Here is an 18,758-nt window from a genome sequence, read left to right as displayed (position 1 = left end):
GAAGGAAGAAAAGAAAGAAACAAAGAAACAAAGAAAGAAGTCTTGGTTGCATCCACCCCAGAGTTAAACTTCTCTTCTTGAAGCTAGAGCTCAAAGGACTGGAAGATGCTTTTCAGTCTGTTGCAGAAAAAAAAATACATTAGTGTTTTACTCAGTTGTGAGCTTTATAAACTAAAAAAAAAGGAAAGGAAGGAAGGAAGGAAGGAAGGAAGGAAGGAAGGAAGGAAGGAAGGAAGACAGACAGAAAGAAAGAAAGAAAGAAAGAAAGAAAGAAAGAAAGAAAGAAAGAAAGAAAGAAAGAAAGAAAGAAATCAACCTGCCAGGCAAGATGAACCCGCTTGTGCAGTAGCGGCATGACAGCTGTAGGGAAACCAATTGCCATCTTGTTGCTTGTGAAGGGAACTCACGGCTGGGCCTGTAAACCAGTCGACAACCCATGCTTGGGGATGTTTTAGACCCAAGTGGGATCTCACTACCATTATTTAACTAAATTCACATACTATCAAACTGCCTTCTTAACATCTGTGTTTAAACCCAAAGACAAATGCTACCCTCAGCCTTAATCCAAGAAGCCTCTCTTGGCAGCCCACAGTGGTAAATGCAGGCTCGGGGCTGCCAAGGATGAGAGGATATGTGACTGTTAAGTGCTGGATCCTAAACCAGACCTTTACGGCATCCCCTTTCAGGCCCAGGGAACACTGGGAAAGAGGAGCAACAAGAGAGGGGCCAGAAGATAGGGTGAAGGGCCTTTAAATCCTATCCTGCAGACTTGAGGCCTCCATACAATCATCAACTGTGAAAGTATGGCTGCCTGACAAACAAGACTGGCCCGGTCAACAAGCCATCATAGAAGGGAGTCAGGCTCACAGAGACTCACCCCCTTCCTGCTGAACTATTAATATTAATAGATATTGACCCAGGAGACATCACTGTCTTTGGTTCTATTCTCACTGATGATCCAACAACTCTCCAAAGAATAACCCAAACCCATGATTACACAGGAAGTTCTAGTTAAACTCATTCTGTCACAATATAAAATGAGACATGGACATTAGAAAGAGGCTTATACAGCAAAGAGGGGGGTCAGGGAAGCATGAGAGTAAACAAGAGAGGGTAGGGATGGGAATAATAGCTGCATTACACAGGTATGTGAATTGTCAAAACCAACTGAAAAATAAACAGAAGAAAACATAAAAGATATTCACTTCAAGGGTGTACCTCACACTTTTCTCAATGACAAACACACAAAACTAAATAGGTCATTTATAATCGCCGATAGCCATCTATAATCAGAATAATTTTACTAGCATATTCATGGACACAGAAACAATTCACTGAATCTTACCCATCCTTAAAAATAATACTGATCATCCACCTTTCCCACCGTCTTCACACCAACCAGCCTAGCTTCTGTGGTATCTGTAAAGGTACAATGGATGCCCTTATCCGCTGTCTAACTGAACTTAAGGCCCACTCCACAGGCGTGGTGACGGGATATTTAGCCAATTATTTAAGTCCCAAGGTTGAGAAGAGAGTCTATGTGTTACTAAACTAGCATAATTCCTAACTACATTCTCAATCATTGTCCATCCACAGATGAGACTAGCTCTCAGCAAGGGAGAGCCCAAGGGCCCACCTAGGCCCTCTGCATGTGTGTGACCTTTGTGAACCTTGTTCTGTTCATGGGGCTCCTAGCAGAGGAATCAGAACTTGTCCCTGACACTTGCACTGCCTTTTGGGAACTTGTTCCCCATGCTGGGCTGCCTGACCCAGCCTTGATGCAGGGGGAAGAGCTTGGTCCTGCCTCAACCTGATGCTTTGTTGATGGGAGATCTGCCCCTTTCTGAAAGGAGACAGAGTGATGGAATGGGGTTATGGAAGGTGGGGAAGGAATTGGGAGGAAAGGAGGGAAGGGAAACTTCCATGTGGTCAGTATGTAAAATAAATGAATTTAAAAAAAAAAAAAAGTAGCTCTCACTCTTTGTCAAAGTAGCTTCTCCTTGGGGCAGATGGACCCTTAGAGAAAGCCACATGTAATCACAGTACATAGACCAACTAATCAGAGGTGTCCAGTCCTAGTAAGAATTCACACAACACAGTCTCTACACCTAAGGCTCAGGGAACATTGCACAAGAGGAGGTAGGAAGATTGCAGGGGCCAGAGGACCAGGAAGTCTGATATGATAATGTGTCTCCTAGAAATGACATAGAAGCTTCACCCATGATACCACAAGAAGATAGCTGCCTACATACGATATGAACAGTGACGACATCAACAGGCATGCTAAAGAGGAAGCAGAAACTCTTGTGGGACTCTATTCGTACATAAAGAGCTACGGGCAATTAATGATTGCTGAGAGAAGACTTTCTCAGGGCTGAGCCCCCTCCTTGGTTATTCAACAACAGGTGGTCAGCCCTGAAATCATTTACACACAAGCAACACTAAATGATCTCAATGGGTTGTGTTTATTTATAGATTTATAAATGTATGTGCAGCAAAAATTAAAGATAATTAAACAATTATTAAAGGTGACTATAAATTTGAGAGGGAATGAGGGGCTTAAAAGGAAAAGGGGAAGGGGAAAATATTGTAATCATACTTAGAAATAAGTTTAAAAAAATAAGCTTAAAAAGAAATACTTTTTTAAAGAAAAAGCAAATTGAACAAAATGAAGACAAATCTTAATACGTTAAAAGTGGACATTAGCAAGGTAAATTAATCAATTTATAAGTGACTAGTATCACAGTGTCTGAAAAGTGGCCAACTTTTATGGTTAAGAGGATCACCTGGGTAAAGGGTACAAGACCCTCACCTTAAGTCACCTTAGAGACCCTTTGCATCAACCACAGCAACCTTCGTAGAGATCGCTGGACATTTAGAACTGGGGGCTCCTAACAGGGACTCCCTGGGAATTCCAGAGGCCCATCAGAGTTCTCTAGGAACACTGGTCAGGCCAGTACAACCACAGCTGCGCTGGGGCCACACCCACATCCACACTGCCCAGTGTCAGCAAACAGACAAACAGTGTTAAGAGGAGAGGAGGTGGCCCTCCTGTATAAGCAGACTCAGCATGAACCAACCGATGATCCTGCAGCTTCAGCCTAAAACCGCCTACCTGGAGGGTGACACAATTACAAACTGCATTGCAAGAACCCAGATTCACCTTGTGCCGCAGTTAAAGTTTCACATCTCCCTCATCCATGGGAATCAGTTGAACTCACTGCAGGTGGACGTTCTGAGGCCCTAGGTTAAAAAGATCTTCAGGAAAAACTATGGTTGACCCCTGGGAGGGAGATAACACTGTGTCCTCACAAAGGGGCAGCAGACAAACCTCTCCCATTGCTCCTTTCCAACCTTGATCGTTTGTCTGTGGCTGCTGGAAACAGCTGGCATGATCACAATGGGGGAAAGAGGGAGGAAGAAAGGGAAGAGGAGGGGGAAGGGGTGCTTCTATGGCCATAGAGCAAAAACAGTTTTGAGGAAGAGGAAATTGTCATAGCAGTGAAGCTCGGTGGATGCACCCCTTTCACACCCCTTGGTCAGAGGAGCTCTTCTTCATCATTAAAGAATACACTGAGCAGGTGTACCTGAGGAACCTCCCCTCTCTGCCACAGCCACCCCCAAAATCTTGACTTTGTACAAATTCGAGGTATTCCCACGGTGCTTATGCTTGCATTTATTGTGATCTTTTGTAATTATCTTTCTATTGCCATAAAAATGGCTGGACAGTGGTGGCCCACACCTTTAATCCCAGCACTCAGGAGGCAGAGGCAGGTGGATCTCCATGAGTTTGAGGTCAGCCTGTTCTACGGAGCGAGTTTCAGAACAGGCTCCAAAGCTACAGAGAAATTCTGTCTCAAAACAAAACAAAACAATGTATTATAAATGGTTTAGTGAGAGAACTGTGCTTAAGAGCGCTGGGTGCTCTTCCCAGCATCCTTGTAAAGGTTTGTAACAATCTGTAACTCCAGTTTCAGAGGACCTAGCACCTTCTTCTGGCCTCTGTGGGCACCAGGCATGCCTTGGCACACAGGTACACATGCAGCCAAAACGTATACACGTAAAATTAAAATAAAAATGACAACAACGGAGTTCAGAGACATATGACTGTGTGCCTTTGAATGTATTTTAAAAATAATGCAGGCCTTGTCAATTGCTATTTATATATTTTATCACCCATAGATGGTACCTCACTTATATTAGCAGCCATTCTCCAATCCTTCATTCCAGCGCTTTGACAATTATGCATCAACTTGGCTTCTGGGTTTACCTATTCTAAGCATTTTGCATAAATTGAACTATAAAATTTATAGTTTGTTCCTTTTATATTGCTGTGCTAATAGAGTTTGACCAAGACAACTCACAGGAGCGTTTATCTGGGCTTATACTCCCAAGGATTAGAGATAACCATGGCAGAGTGGAGACAGGGCAACAGGAGCAGGAAGCTGAAGGCTCATATTTTGAACAGCAATCATGAGACAGAAAGAGTGAACTAGAAATGGTGTGAGTCTCTACTTCCCTAGCGTTCGAATTAACCGTGTATACTACCACAACCAGCAACATTTCATCTTTATCAATTTCCAGCTTTAAAAGAACATTTTCAATCATTAATCAGTGGTTCATTAGTAACCAGAAGCAAAGAAAAAAGTAGCTATTATTTTATCTATCACTAGAGGATAGCTTTTCCAGTACGGGAAGTGTAACTCATATTCCATTTCCTGTACTTGAAGTGTAGTGAAGGGTATGCGCCATGGCCCCCATAAGGAGGTCAGAGGATAGTGTGTAAGCAGGGCTCTGCTTTTGTCCTGTCGGTCCTAGGGATCATACTCAAGTTGTTAGTCTTGGTGGTTAAGTGACATTTGTCGAACCAGCTCGCTGGCCCTAGTACTTTGTTTTTTGAGCCAGGGTCACATCATACTGCCCAGGTTGTTCTCAACCTTGTGGGATCAAGCCCTCCTTCTGCCTCTGTCTTTGGAGCAGCCTCCACAAACAGCGTCACCGACTGGAAACCAAGTGCTCCAGTGCCTCCATCCCATTCAGAGCACAGTGGGCTTTTGTGCCTGACACCTTTGGTTTACCCTTATGTTCTCAAGACTCACCTGTGCTGAAGCAAGTAACAGTACATTGCATTTCCTCAACGGAGTAATACTCGGTTATACTTATATACCACAATTCTAGCCATTTATCAGTTAATAGGCGTTTGGATTGTTTCCCGTTGAAGCTACTACGAATAATGCTGCTTTCAACATTCCTGTATGAGTACTTACCTGCCTGTGTTTTCAGTTCCCTTGGGGATAATCTTGAGAGTAAAATTGCTGGGCCATATGGTAAGAATCTGTTTAATTTTTTTGAAAGATTGCCAAGCTGCTTTCTGCTTCCCATTCCCTCCAATGACAGAATTTTACACACCGAGTCATCAAACTCTTCGAGAGCTGTGACCAAGCCTTGTAATGTGGCCCCAGAACCTGGCACTGTGCCTAATGCATATGGCTGTCTATAGATTTTTGTACATGATTAAAAACTCAAAATATTTTTTTCATATTTTCCTTCTTCTATGACTCCCTCATGAAAATGTATAACCCTTTCCATTTTATTTAGCATTAAATTCTATTATAAAATGAAGAAGGTATTATTAAGGAAAATACTCCAGCACATCTTCCCATGGCTGCTCTACAGTTGCTAAACCAACAGAACTGCAACACTGCTGTAGCATCTCATCTGCAGGCTAGTGAAGGACGCACACATCTGAACACACATATCTAACAGTAGATGGGATCAAACATTTCCCACTTGGTACCTGTTGTTAAGCAAATACTCTCAGCTCTAGGTCTCCCTCTGCTGGCCGTGATGTCAACAACACCAAAATAGATTTTGCAGGGGAAAGAACAAAGTGGCTCCCACATGGGACAGGAGGCAACATATGGGACACATCCATAACAGAGACTACCAGAAGAGATGGCAGATGAAAGGGCCTTCCTTTCCTAGAAGCCCTGGGTGGGGACTGGCCTCCCGAGACTGGCACTTGAGGATTCTGATGGCTTCCAGCTCCAGACAGTTAAAGAGACCGTTTCATAGAAAAATCCACTTTGATCCTCAGATATAAAAAGGACATGTGACATGGATGGATCTTAAACTTTAGACCAACTCTTCTCAATATGAAATAGTTTATATCTCTTAGAAAATGACATGAATGTAAATAAATTTTGTCTCTCCCTGTCTCTGTCCGTCCATCTGTCCCCCTTCCATCCATCCGTCCATCCATCCATCTAGCTATCTATCTGAGGTCTTATATAAAACATAAACAATTTACACATTTAACTTGCATAGTTACAAATTAACAGGATTAGAGGCTGAAGTGACCACCTTTGTGTAAGGTACGGAGGGTTATGTGAATCACCTGTGACTCGTAGAACTTTCCTTTAAGGGTGACAATTCCCTATTGCTAAGAGTCTGTCACATTACATACAGAACGGGACCTTACAGATGTGATGAAGTTTAGATTTTGGAACCAGGAGCCCATCCTGGATCATCTAGATGGACCCACGGTCATCACATGAATCACTGAAGTAGAGAACATTCTCCTGCCATACCAGGAAAGACAACACGGAAGAGGAAGAAGGAAATATCCAAAAGATGGTCCATTATTGCTGGAGGAACAGGACAAATGAACAGAAATATGGACAGACTCTAGCAGAAGAAACCACAAAGAAATGAGGACCATGACCCCCAAACCACAAGTAACAACTTGACTGGCTGGGAGTTAGCCTTAGAGCCTGATCCAGACAAGAATTCAGCCTAAGCAACGGCAGATTACAGTCTTGTGATGTACTAAGTAGGGCTGTCACATTGATGGTAGAAATTATGAACACTTATGGTATTAAATGTCTTGAGCTTATGCACTATGGATACAATAGAAAGCATAAACTGCTGAATATCAATGTGTTAAAATATAGGATTATGTAGTTCTGAAACACAATCATCACGAAAAGGACCATCTAAAGCTGTACCTTTGCAGAACCCATGCACCTCCCAGGCCATGCTACTATGAGTACTTGGGAAATTTCTAATGATAATTACTGATAATTAAATGATAATTTAAAATATAAAAATATCTTGTCTAAGAATAATTCAGTATTTTCTAAGTAATTATCATTTCCAATACTTAAAATTTAATGACTTTTCAAGCTTAAGTAAACAGTTGTTTTAACAACTATTTTTAAAACTGTCTTACAAGCTTGATGCAATTCAACTTAGGAAAATATCTGTTCCCTACTTGTCTTTGTGTATGTGCACATGTGCCTATATAGACATGTGGGCTCATGTGTACAAATGCACACACCCGTATGGACGTGCACATGTGGATACCAGAGTACAACCTCAAGTGTTGCTCCTCAATTTCACCACCTGGTTTTATGAGACTGGGTCTCCAACTGTTCTAGAACTCCAGGACGAGGCCACCAGGACCTGCTCTCTCCACTGGCCCAATACTGGTATCACACACACACATGCACATGCTAAGATTTTCACATGATTCTGAAGATCTAACTCAAATCTTCATACTTTCATGGCGAGTCCTTTCCCAAATGAGCTAACTTCCCAGTTCCTAACTACCTATCTCCATAAATTTTATTCAATCCATATTTTATATTACCTCATAGTAATCACGTTAACAAAAACCAGTGATAGTTATTGTCTTTACATGAATCAGTGTTTGAGAAATTCAAGAACATGATAAACAATGCCAAGGTTTATATGCTTCAAAAGTACAAAGACTTCTAAGGCAAATGTCACATATTTTTCGCTTATAAATGCATAAAACCAGTACTAGTGAGTTACTTTTTAACATGACTTTATTGATATAATGACCATATTTTGGAATTCATATTTCTTGAATTAGTAAATCAAACTGCCACACAGCATTACTGCAAGCATGTGACAGTCCCTCGACTTCCTGACTGCAGGGTCAGGTCTGAGACATCTCAAGTCTTACTGCTCCAAGCAACCTTTGCAATTATCATAGTAGAGAAAGGTTGAGTTTTTTTCCAGATACTCTAGGATATAACAAAATCTGGATGTGGCGCATGGAGACTTACTTTTTCTGTGTTCTTTCAGCTAATCTTGCAATATCTATAGCTGCCTTTCTTGCTTCGAAATCTTCTCTCTTCACAATCTCTCCTGTCCCTCGGTAGCCTAGCTCCACCAACTGGCGAGCCAGGCTTTCATCCTGAGGAGAAAACCAACCAGCAGATGTCTGGGTGAATGGTCTTCAACGTATACAAGACGATTGTTTAAATCAAGTGTTCTTCTTTAAAAGGAGACAAGAGCTATCACACATGTGAAACTAGCCTCTTGACAGTACAATGAGAGACTTTTGGTCTTCTCATTTAACCAGATAGAAGATGAAAAGAGAAACAGCATCAACCACCAACTTTTCTCCAAGGGATCAGAGAACAAAAATCTGTTGTGTTTTTAAACAACTTATGTAAACAGCAGTAGACAATTAACAGTGTATCTTTAAAGCAATATAATTAGAGACAATAGTGTTCATAAAAGAGAGACTTTGAGAATTGACTGCACACAAAGAGAATGGGCTGCGTTCAGAGAGCTCAGTGCTCAGAGTGACTTAAGTCAATTAGTTGATGACACAGAACAGTATGACTTCAAATGCAGCTAAAGAGGAGCAGATGGATTTCCTACTTAGCTAAGAGGATATTGTTCCTGTGTAACCATTTTACCAGTAAGAAAAGAAAAGTAAACGCCCAAGAAGATAGCCACAAAATGCCTGAAGTTGATGGAAACAGATTTAGTCATGGAAATTTGCGGTATTTCAGATACTTTAAGAATTGTATCATAAACATTATGTGTATGACATACTCAAAAAATAATACTTGTTTTCCCATGTATTGGATATTGTTTTATGATGTTAGTAATACAAACTACTAAACGAAATATTCGTTTATCAACAAATAATCACATTAAATGACATGGAAACATTTCAAATACAATGAAAATAGCACATATTATATTTTAGACATCAGCAATGAATACAGTACTAACAAATAAAGACATGAAAAATGCTAGATTACTAATCTGTTCTGCCCATCAAATAACTTATACATTAACTCTGTTGTTTTAGTAAGAATTAAAGGACCACAAGATGGTCTACACACGCTTACTGGGCCATGATAATGCAAAGCTCCAGGCATGGGAGCATCGAGGCTGCTGCTCTGTTTCAGATTTCTACTCACAGACTTCCCTATTGCTGTGTTCAGTGACTGTGAACCACAAAAGTGAGCAAATGCCTCCACCTAGTGGAATTAATCTTTAGTAGAAAATGCAATGCAGATTTGAGGTTTGTTTTCAAACCTAATTTGAGTATAAACTGCATTAAATACACTGCTAAAGCAAGTGTGTAGAACAGATTCTACTCAAGACAGTAAGACTCCTTCATAAGAATATAAATGTCTTGTGATCACACAGAATTTTACATACTGAGGACCTTGGAAACGTTTTTGTAGTTACTTATACACTAAATTTTGCATGCCTTTGTGTCTTGACTCAGTTACACAAAACCATTTGGATAGTTCTGAAACTAGCAATACTTATATATATTACAACAAATTTGCAAAAGGTGTTAGGAATCAAACAAAAGTCAGTCATGGCAACATGATGTAGCAGGGTCACGATTCATTTCTACTGTGACAGTATAGTTCTAGTGTCTGAGGAAACATGCCACTAAATAGCAAAGTATTCAACCAAGCATAGGCCCAAGAATATCCCAGGGATTCACACCTTGTTAAGATGGAATCTTGTCTATAAAATACGGCTTGACTTTTCCCCATCCCTCAATCTCATTAATGACTACAGTTAAGGCTTAACAGTTTTTCTATTACCAAGATTTAAAAGAATATTATTCAACTATAATATGTATATACCAAAAAAATCAGAATGACAATTCGAAGGTAATTTTAATTTGTACATATTTTTTTCCTCTGGCCTCAGATTCAGAAATGTGATATCTAAATCACAAGAAAGGTAATGGCTAGCCACAAACTTCACAGTGCCATGGAAACCACTAGATTGTTTATATCTTCCCTTGTTGACAAATGTAAAATGATTGTTGAAGAAAACGTCAAGACATGCAATCTAATCCAAACGATAAATCACTTACGGTCTTGCCACTCAGACAGAGATAATCAGACACTCAGAGGACTAGTCTTCAAGCCTTGCTCTTGGGCATGAATATAAGCATGCTAGGTTTCCGTGAACGAAGTTAGGAAAGTGTTGAGCAAAGCCTCTCACACCCCACTTCTTTAAATTTAATAACATATCTTGAATGCCTTTTCATGAGCTATATATATATATAATAAAATTTAGCAATTACAAATTTCATAGCTCTGCATGCAGGTACTATACGTAGCTCATTACTGTGCCTTCCATTGTCTGCCGCCCTGCGATGAGCAGCGATGAGCAGTCTGTGATGGGTGGTGTGTGCTGCCTCTGAGAAGCATCCAGGTGCTGCTGCCTTTGTTTTCCTCCACATTCAATCATGTGCCTTAGCTGCACTGAATACTCATCTTAATCATTGGTTGTTAGTGATTTCACAAAGCTGCTCCTTATTGTGGGTTCCTTTTGTGCTTACTAAACTTAGAGTCTGTCGAGGATCTTGGTTTGGTACATCTATCATCTTCTTAAAACTGTTATCCTTTCAAACATTACCCCTGCAGGTTCTGTGAGTGCCTCTTTCATGCACATTAGAGTGTTTGACAAAGCCTACACCAGGGGTTCTATTACCTCGGGGATTCTCTGTTTATCTTTGTTTACCTTATGCCTTCTGTTGATATCACATTGTTTATCGTTAGTGAATGAACTGTTTTTTAGCTCAGTCTTTATTTCCTTGTTAAACTCATGTTTTGTTCTAATCAAGTTTCCGTCAAATTTTCTGTGTTTTCCCAGTAATCCTATTCCGGTTCCTGCTAAAGGGGTGTGACATTTTCCCTATACCACAGCATTGCATTATATTGGCTAGCCTGCAAATAGCACCTATAGTCATCAGGTTTCTAACTTGAACATTTATTGGGTATTTGAATTGAGAATTAAATATTCTGTAAATGTTTTTAAGTAATCTATCAAGGTAGGGCTAGAATTGTAGTCAATGCTTTTTCTGCAACTACAGGAATCACATTTTTTTTTCTTTTTTAAATTTGACCTATTAATGCTTTAACTTGGTTATTTCCTCTTTAGCAATTTCATATCCTGTATACTTTGGTCATATCCATCTCCCACTCCCCTTAACTCTTCCTGGACACCCACAGCAGTCCTCCCTCTACCTACATATCCTCTCCTTTTGTCTTCTTGCAACTTCATGAGTTCATTAGTACTACATGCTAAAATATTGTCTGCTCTTATTGGTTTGACTTTGTGCTAGTAACCATAACTGTAGTGTGTTTGAGTTTCACCTCGAATTTCTCTACCTCCTGCAACTGTAGTAATTGTGCCTTCGGGAAGAACATCAACTGATCATCTAGTTAAAAGTGTTGAGACATCTGTAGCCTCTCCAACCAGCAACTCTTAAAGAGGTATTCCATGCAGGACACAGATTTCCATTTGATAACTCATGCTTCAAGAGAAAGCACTGTCCAACCTTGAAGATTACCAGTATCTTAACTCTGTCTCTCTCTTTTTATTTTTATTTTTTTTTGAGACAGGGTTTCTCTGTAGCTTTGGTGCCTGTCCTGGAACTAGTTCTTATAACTGATGTGGGAATGATTTCTTATTAATAAAGAAACTGCCTAGGCCCATTTCATAGGCCAACCCTTAGGTAGGCGGAGAAAACAGAACAGGATGCTGGGAGAAAGAAGCTGAGTCAGAGAGTCGCCATGATTGTCCCACTGCAGACAGATGCAGGTTAAGATCTTTCCTGGTAAGCCAGCTCGTGGGCTACAAAGATTAATAGAAATGGGTTAGATTAATATGTAAGAGCTAGCCAATAAGAAGCTGGAACTAATGGGGCCAGGCAGTGTTTAAAAGAATACAGTTTCCGTGTAATTATTTTGGGGCATAAGCTAACCGGGTGCCGGGGACGCAGCCCGGCCACTCTTATTTCAACATATAACCAGGCTGGCCTCGAACTCCCAGAGATCCACCTGCCTCTGCCTCCTGAGTGCTGGGATTCTCTCTCTTTTTAAATAATATGTTTAAGTAGTTTATAAAATGCTGAGTTTCCATATAAGTTTTGATTAACTTATCCATTCTCTCCTTTCCCATACCACCCCACCACATCCCCACTTAAACCTTTAACCCCAGTATCTGTTTTTGATGTCTAATTAAAATATAATGATTATACATATTCGTGGTGATACACTGATTAGCATATCTCTCACTTCATATGTCATTTCACTTTTATATCTTAAACATATTTCTGCCCTCACTTTTACTTTTTGTATTCAGTTCTTAAAATTAGTCTTAGCACTTGTATTATGCTTTCCTTGGTTGATATGAGAACTATCCAAGTCCTACAAAACTTGATGTAGTTTTAAGATGTAACCAAAGTTGAGTGTAAACACACAAATCAGACAGTTGCATGCTGTACCTGGCAATACTGACATCCAGTCTATTTAAAAAAGTAGGCTAGTAACTACCAAAAATTATGGGAATCTCTGCCTTGCTTTAAAATTGAAACATCCTGCCTCCAGAATATGCTTTGTAACTACTTCCAGGGTCCCACTCATAGAGGGAAAAAGAATAAATTTCAGCAAATAGGGTGGGTTACTTCTGTCATATTCAGGAATGTAAAATAATACACAGCCAAAGCCTACAAAATCAGAAAAGATCTTCACCAACTCCACATCTGACAGAGGGCTAATCTCCAAAATATATAAAGAACTCAAGGAACTAGACATCAAAATACCAAATAATTCAATTTTTAAAAATGAAGTACAGATAGAAACAGAATTCTCAACAGAAGAGTCTCAAATGGCCAAAAGACATTTAAATAATTGCTCAACATTTTTAGGATCAGGGAAATGCAAATCAAAATTATTCTGAGATACAATCTTACACCTGTCAAAATGGCTAAGATCAAAAACACTAATGACACCTTATGTTGTAGAAAATGTGGAGTAAGGGGAACACTCCTCCTCTGCTGGTGGGAATGCAAACATTTACAGCCACCCTGGAAATCAGAAACAACAGTTTCTGAGAAAACTGGGAATCAACCTACCTCAGAATCTAGCAATATCACTCCTAGGCATATACCCAAAGGATGCACAATCATACCACAAAGACATTTGTTCACCTATGTTCATAGCAGCATTATTTGTAAGAGCCAGAACCTGGAAACAATCTAGACGCTCAACAAAAGAATGGATAAAGAAAATGTGGTATATTTACAAAATGGAGTATTACTCAGCAGGAAAGAAAGAAAGAAAGTAAAGAAGGAAGGGGGGAGGAAGGGAGGAAGAAGGAAAGAAGAAAAGGAGGGAGGAAGGGAGGAAGAAGGAAAGAAGGAAGGAAGGAAGGAAGGAAGGAAGGAAGGAAGGAAGGAAGGAAGGAAACAATGACATCTTGAAATTTGCAGGCAAATGGATGGAACTAAAAAAAAAGTCCTGTATGAGGTAACCAATACCCAGAAAGATAAACTCCATATGTCCTCACTCATAAGTGAATATTAGACTTAATGAAAAGGATAGCCAGGCTACAGTCCACAACCCCAGAGAAGCTTGGTAAAAAGCAGGAGCCTAAGAAGAACTCATATGCAGGGCCAGGAAAGAGAAATAGTTAAGATCTCCTGGGAAAACTGGGAAGGGGAGTAGAAGGGAGGGAATAGGTAATGGGAACAAGACTGTTCAAGATGGTTGAGTTGGGGGAGACATACAGGGGGAGCAATGTATGAGATAGCTTAATAGAGGAAGTCATTATGAAGTTAGGGAGAAACCAGGTGCTAGGGAAGTTCCCAGGAAACCACAAGGAAGACCCCCACTGAGACTCCTAGCAATAGTGGAGAAGGTGCCTGAACTGTATAATCAGATTAGTGACCATGCTAATTGCCATCATAGAACCTACTACATCCAGTAACTGATGGAAACAGAAGCATTGATCCACAGCCAAGCACTAGGTTGAGCTCCTGGAACTGAGTGGAAGAGAGAGAAGAGGGATCATATGATCAAGTAGGGACAAGATCGTGATTGGGAAAACCACAGAGACAACTAACCCATGCTAGTGGGAGCTCATGGACTCTGGGCTGGACATCCTGCATGGAACTGAACTAAGCCCTCTGAATGTGGGTGACACTTATGTGACTTGATCTGTTTGGGAGAGGCCTAAAAGTAGGACTTATCTTGGGTACATAAATTCCCTATGGAGGAATGCTTTGCTCAGCTTTGATACAGGAGGGAAGGGTTTGGTCATGCCTCAACTTGGTATACCAGACTTTGTTGTCTCCCCAAAGGAGGCCTTACCTCCTCTGAAGAGTGGACAGGGGTGGGATGGGAGGAAGTAGGAGGCAGAAGAAAGAGAGGGAGGGGAAACTGGAGCTAGTATGTAAAATTAATTTTTTAAATAAAAAAAATATAAAATCTAAATAAAATAATACACAGCCTGGCTTCAAAGTTACTTTGATAGTCCCTGTATAGGCAAAAAGGCAAACCTCAACTATGCATTTCATATGCCAGTTGCTCCCACCATACAGATGAGCTAGTCCACCATCCTAAGGGTACTTTCCACAACATTATTACTGCTTAACCCAATTTGTAGTTCAGTACTTCCTGAACTACAAAGATGCCCCGTTACTTATATCTGACTTAATGGTGATGCCCTGGTTACTGAGCTTACCCAGTGGTTTCTTCATATAGTAGAGCCAAGTCAACTGATCCACCTGACCTGAGATCAAGGTAGCAAGCATCCCAGCTATAATGGAGAGTCCATATTCAAGTTCTACCTGCCAGAACCATTACTGGCTAGTTCACCCAAAAATCACAGGCTAGAGAGTAAAAAATATGTAAATAATAAAAAGCAGAATAACATTAATAAAATATTTGTAGAAAGACTTTATGCATCAGTAACTACCTTGGATGTAAATGGACTAATTTATCAAATAAAAATGAAGAGAAGAGAATAGATTGACTGGATAGATGTAGAAATAAAATCCAATTATGTGCTGCCAACAAGATGCCCATCTTACTTTTAAAGTAACTGAAAGTGGAGGAAGGGAAAAGATGCCCCATGCCAATAGAAACCAAAAGAAAGCAGAAGTAATGTGTGTGTGTGTGTATATATACACACACACACATATCAAACATTGGTGCACACACACACAAATGTTAAAGGTTCTGAAATGGAAGATAAATTGATAAATTGCAACACACTGAAAAATCAGAAATTAACCCACTTTCAAAAATGGGAGAATCATTCAGAGAGAAATTAATAATGAAACTCACTGGAGTTTAATTATACTTGAGTCCAACTTATAAAGCATATAAACATTCTATTAGAGCAATGTGTGGAGACTCACACACTTGGGAGGTTTGAAGTAAGAGGATTTCTGTCAGATGGCTCTCACAATCAAGTTAATAACATAGGCTGAGGTCAGTCTGATATCCTACTCTGTATCTGCCTGTTTATTTAACTTGCCTTTAAATGATTAATGCAGCCAGCACTGTTGTGAGATTGTGTCTCCTAATGGTAACAGAAGCTACACCAATCAAGTCTAAACAACATGACTGCTCATACATCAACTCAACAAGGATGACAACAATGAACATGCCAAATTGGATGGACAAAAAACCCACAAGACCTCAAACCCACATAACGAACTTGAGGAAATCTGGCAAAGGGAGAGGCTGTCCTCCCCAGGGAAGAGCACACCAATTGCCTATCCAGTACCTAACGGTCAGCCATAAAACATAGATACAGGTAACATTACATGATCTGAACAGGTTATACTTAGGATATATGCATGCAATAACAATTAGTTTTGTTTAAAAAAAAAAGACCATGAATTTGAAGATGAGTGGGGAGGGGTATATGGAAGAGTTTGGAGGGAAAAATGTTGTAATTGAATTATAATCTCAGACATAGAATTTTTGGTATCATTTTTGGCAAGGCAGTCACATCTTACTTCCTCCGAGGCTGGGTCATGACTGCAGACTGAAACTTTCCTCTTCCCATAACTCTCATTGCAACACCTCTACTTCCTGCCTGGTCACCATCGCCCTGCCTATATTTCTTACTGGGCAACTGGCTAATCAGCATTTTATTTAAAATAATACAAGTGGCAGGATAAAAGACATTGTCCCACAGCATTATAGGTATTAAAAAAATCAATGGTACAAAAAATATTTTAAACTTAATCATAGAAAAAAAATCCCCAATCTGAAGAAAGAGAGCCAATCAAGGTATAAAAGCATACAGAACATGAAGCAGAAAAGACAAACTCCTCACAACACTTAATAATCAAAAGATTAAAGGGACAGAATAAAGAATGGATATTAAAAGCTGCAAGAGAAAAAGACCAAGTCACATGTACAGGAAGGTCCATTAGAACAGAAGCTGGCTTTTCTTTCAGATAATCGTTATTTAACTGTTTCTCATGCACTGGGTCTTGATTATATTCTTTATTCCAATTCCTCCCAGGTCTCCCCATCTCCCATTTTCAGCACTTCATGCTTGCTCTTGCTATCCCCCTGAGTCAAAAAATAACAAAACAGACAAGCTAAGAGAAAAGAAAATAAAACAAAAATAACAACAACATATGGAATCCATTTTGGGTTGGCCAAATACTCCTGGACATGGGACCTGCCCTGAATTATGATTGACATACCTGGTAGTACTTCACTAGAGAAAACTGATTTTCCATTTCCCAACAGGTATCAGTTGCAAATAATTTCCTGGGTAGAAGTGGAACTTTGTGTCCACTTCTCCTTTTGAAGTGCTGGAATTTTGTGTGGTTTCAACTTGTTCAGGTCTGATGCCTTCTGTCACAGACTATTTGAGTTCACATATGTATCAGTCCATTGTCTGGAAAATGCTATTTTCTCGGAGTCATTCACTACCTCTGGCTCTTATAATCCTTCCTCCTCTTCCACATAGATCCTACACCTAGAGAGAAGTTTGATTAAGCCATCCCATTTAGGGATGAGAGCTGCAAAGTCTCTCACTGTGTGCACACAGCTCAGTTACATGCCTCTGTGTTAACTATCTGTTTCAAGAAGAAGCTTCTCTGATGATGACTGACAGATGCTCTGATCGATTGGTATAGTAATATGCCATTAGGCATACACTGACTATCAAGTTCAGTAAGGAGCTGACTTTTCAAGTGGAGACTCCAAAAGACATTAGGGCCTGAACATGCTTTACAAGCTCAAAGAGACCACAGATATCATCACAGACTACCATAACCAGCAAAGCTAATAATCACAATCAATGGAAAAAGAAAAGCATTTCACTATAAAAACCAAATCAAAGCAGTTCCCAGTAATCCAGCTCTTAATAAGGTACTCCATAGAAAAGAAACTTCATTCTGAAGAGATTAACAATGCCAAGAAGACATGAGGAAAAAATAATCCTAGAATAGCTAGTCAAAAGACAGGGGGAAAATATTCACAGCACAACAACATAACAGAAATAAACACCACTCATTAATAACTCTCAATATTAACTGTTTTGGTTGTCCAATAAAAAAGCACAAACTAACAGATCAGATTAGAAAACAGAATCCATCTTCCTGCTACATCAAAGAAGTGTCTCACCATCAAGGATAGATATCATCTTAACATAAAGAGATAAAAACAAAATAAAACAGACTTCAATTCAAAACTAATCAGAAGAGATAGGGAAGGGATACTATATACTCATTAAAGAAAAAAAACTCACCAAAAGGATGTTGCAACTCAATGCACTAAACACAGGGGCATCCAAGTTCATAAAAGAAACAGTGCTGCAGCTAAGATCACATGTTGACCCTCACACAGATATAGTGGGTACCTTCAAGACTCTACTCTCACCAACAGGCAGGTAATCCAGACAAAAACTAAACAGAAAAATGCTGGAATTACGAGTCAAATGACCTAGTAGACATCTATAGAATATCCTACCCAAAGACAAAGGAACATACTTTCTTCTCAACAGCCCATGAACTTCTCGTCACAATTCACCACATATGTGGAGACTCGAAGATATGGGCCCATTCTGCCTTATCTGATGGTCAGAGAGTTCGGAGGTTACTCAAATGATTGACAAACATAGTTTCACATCCCAACTCAGGATGTGACTGCTTGGTTCTTTTATGATTAAAATAGCTCATTCAAGTAGGTCCACGCCATCCTGACAGGTGATCGGGGGTATACAAATCTACTTCTGCTTCTTCTTTGTAACTATAACTATGTGGTCACCTGGGGTGGGGGTGGCCTTCAGGATCGTGATGTGGAGCAACTTCACTACCTAGACAACAGAATACTAGTGATTTAATATCTCAGTGTGATAAAGTGATTGACTGTGTCAATTATCTTTTGCATCATGTTGATAAAGTCTTTTGTTTCCTTTTCCCCCATTTATGTTGGGTATAAAAGGGGTGGAAAATAAATGCGGGTGATTTTAGTAAACACTGGAATACACTTTTGGTATTATTTTATGGGTTTTGTCTTACTGTTTTTAGACATTTTTAAATTCTTTATTTATATTTCTAAAATTCCCATGCCTCTATCCTGATAAGAAGTATTTTTGTTGAAGCTGGTCTTTGACATACATATTAGGACACAAAA

At 39.8% G+C, this 18,758-nt stretch overlaps 1 protein-coding gene across 1 annotated transcript in view; it reads right to left on the bottom strand.

The window, feature by feature from the left end:
- The window catches only part of Cfap299 (cilia and flagella associated protein 299), a 495,087-nt gene that overhangs the window by 468,735 nt on the left and 7,594 nt on the right, over positions 1–18,758 (bottom strand). The window contains exon 2 of the mRNA XM_005359531.2: positions 8,094–8,224. Coding sequence (XP_005359588.1) covers positions 8,094–8,224 — 131 coding nt within the window. The remainder of the gene's footprint in view (positions 1–8,093; positions 8,225–18,758) is intronic.

The sequence above is a fragment of the Microtus ochrogaster genome, linkage group LG1, assembly GCF_000317375.1.
Source record: "Microtus ochrogaster isolate Prairie Vole_2 linkage group LG1, MicOch1.0, whole genome shotgun sequence".
Taxonomy (NCBI): domain Eukaryota; kingdom Metazoa; phylum Chordata; class Mammalia; order Rodentia; family Cricetidae; genus Microtus; species Microtus ochrogaster.
The sequence above is the reverse complement of the archived record's forward strand: the minus strand, read 5'-3'. Positions and strand labels throughout refer to the sequence as shown.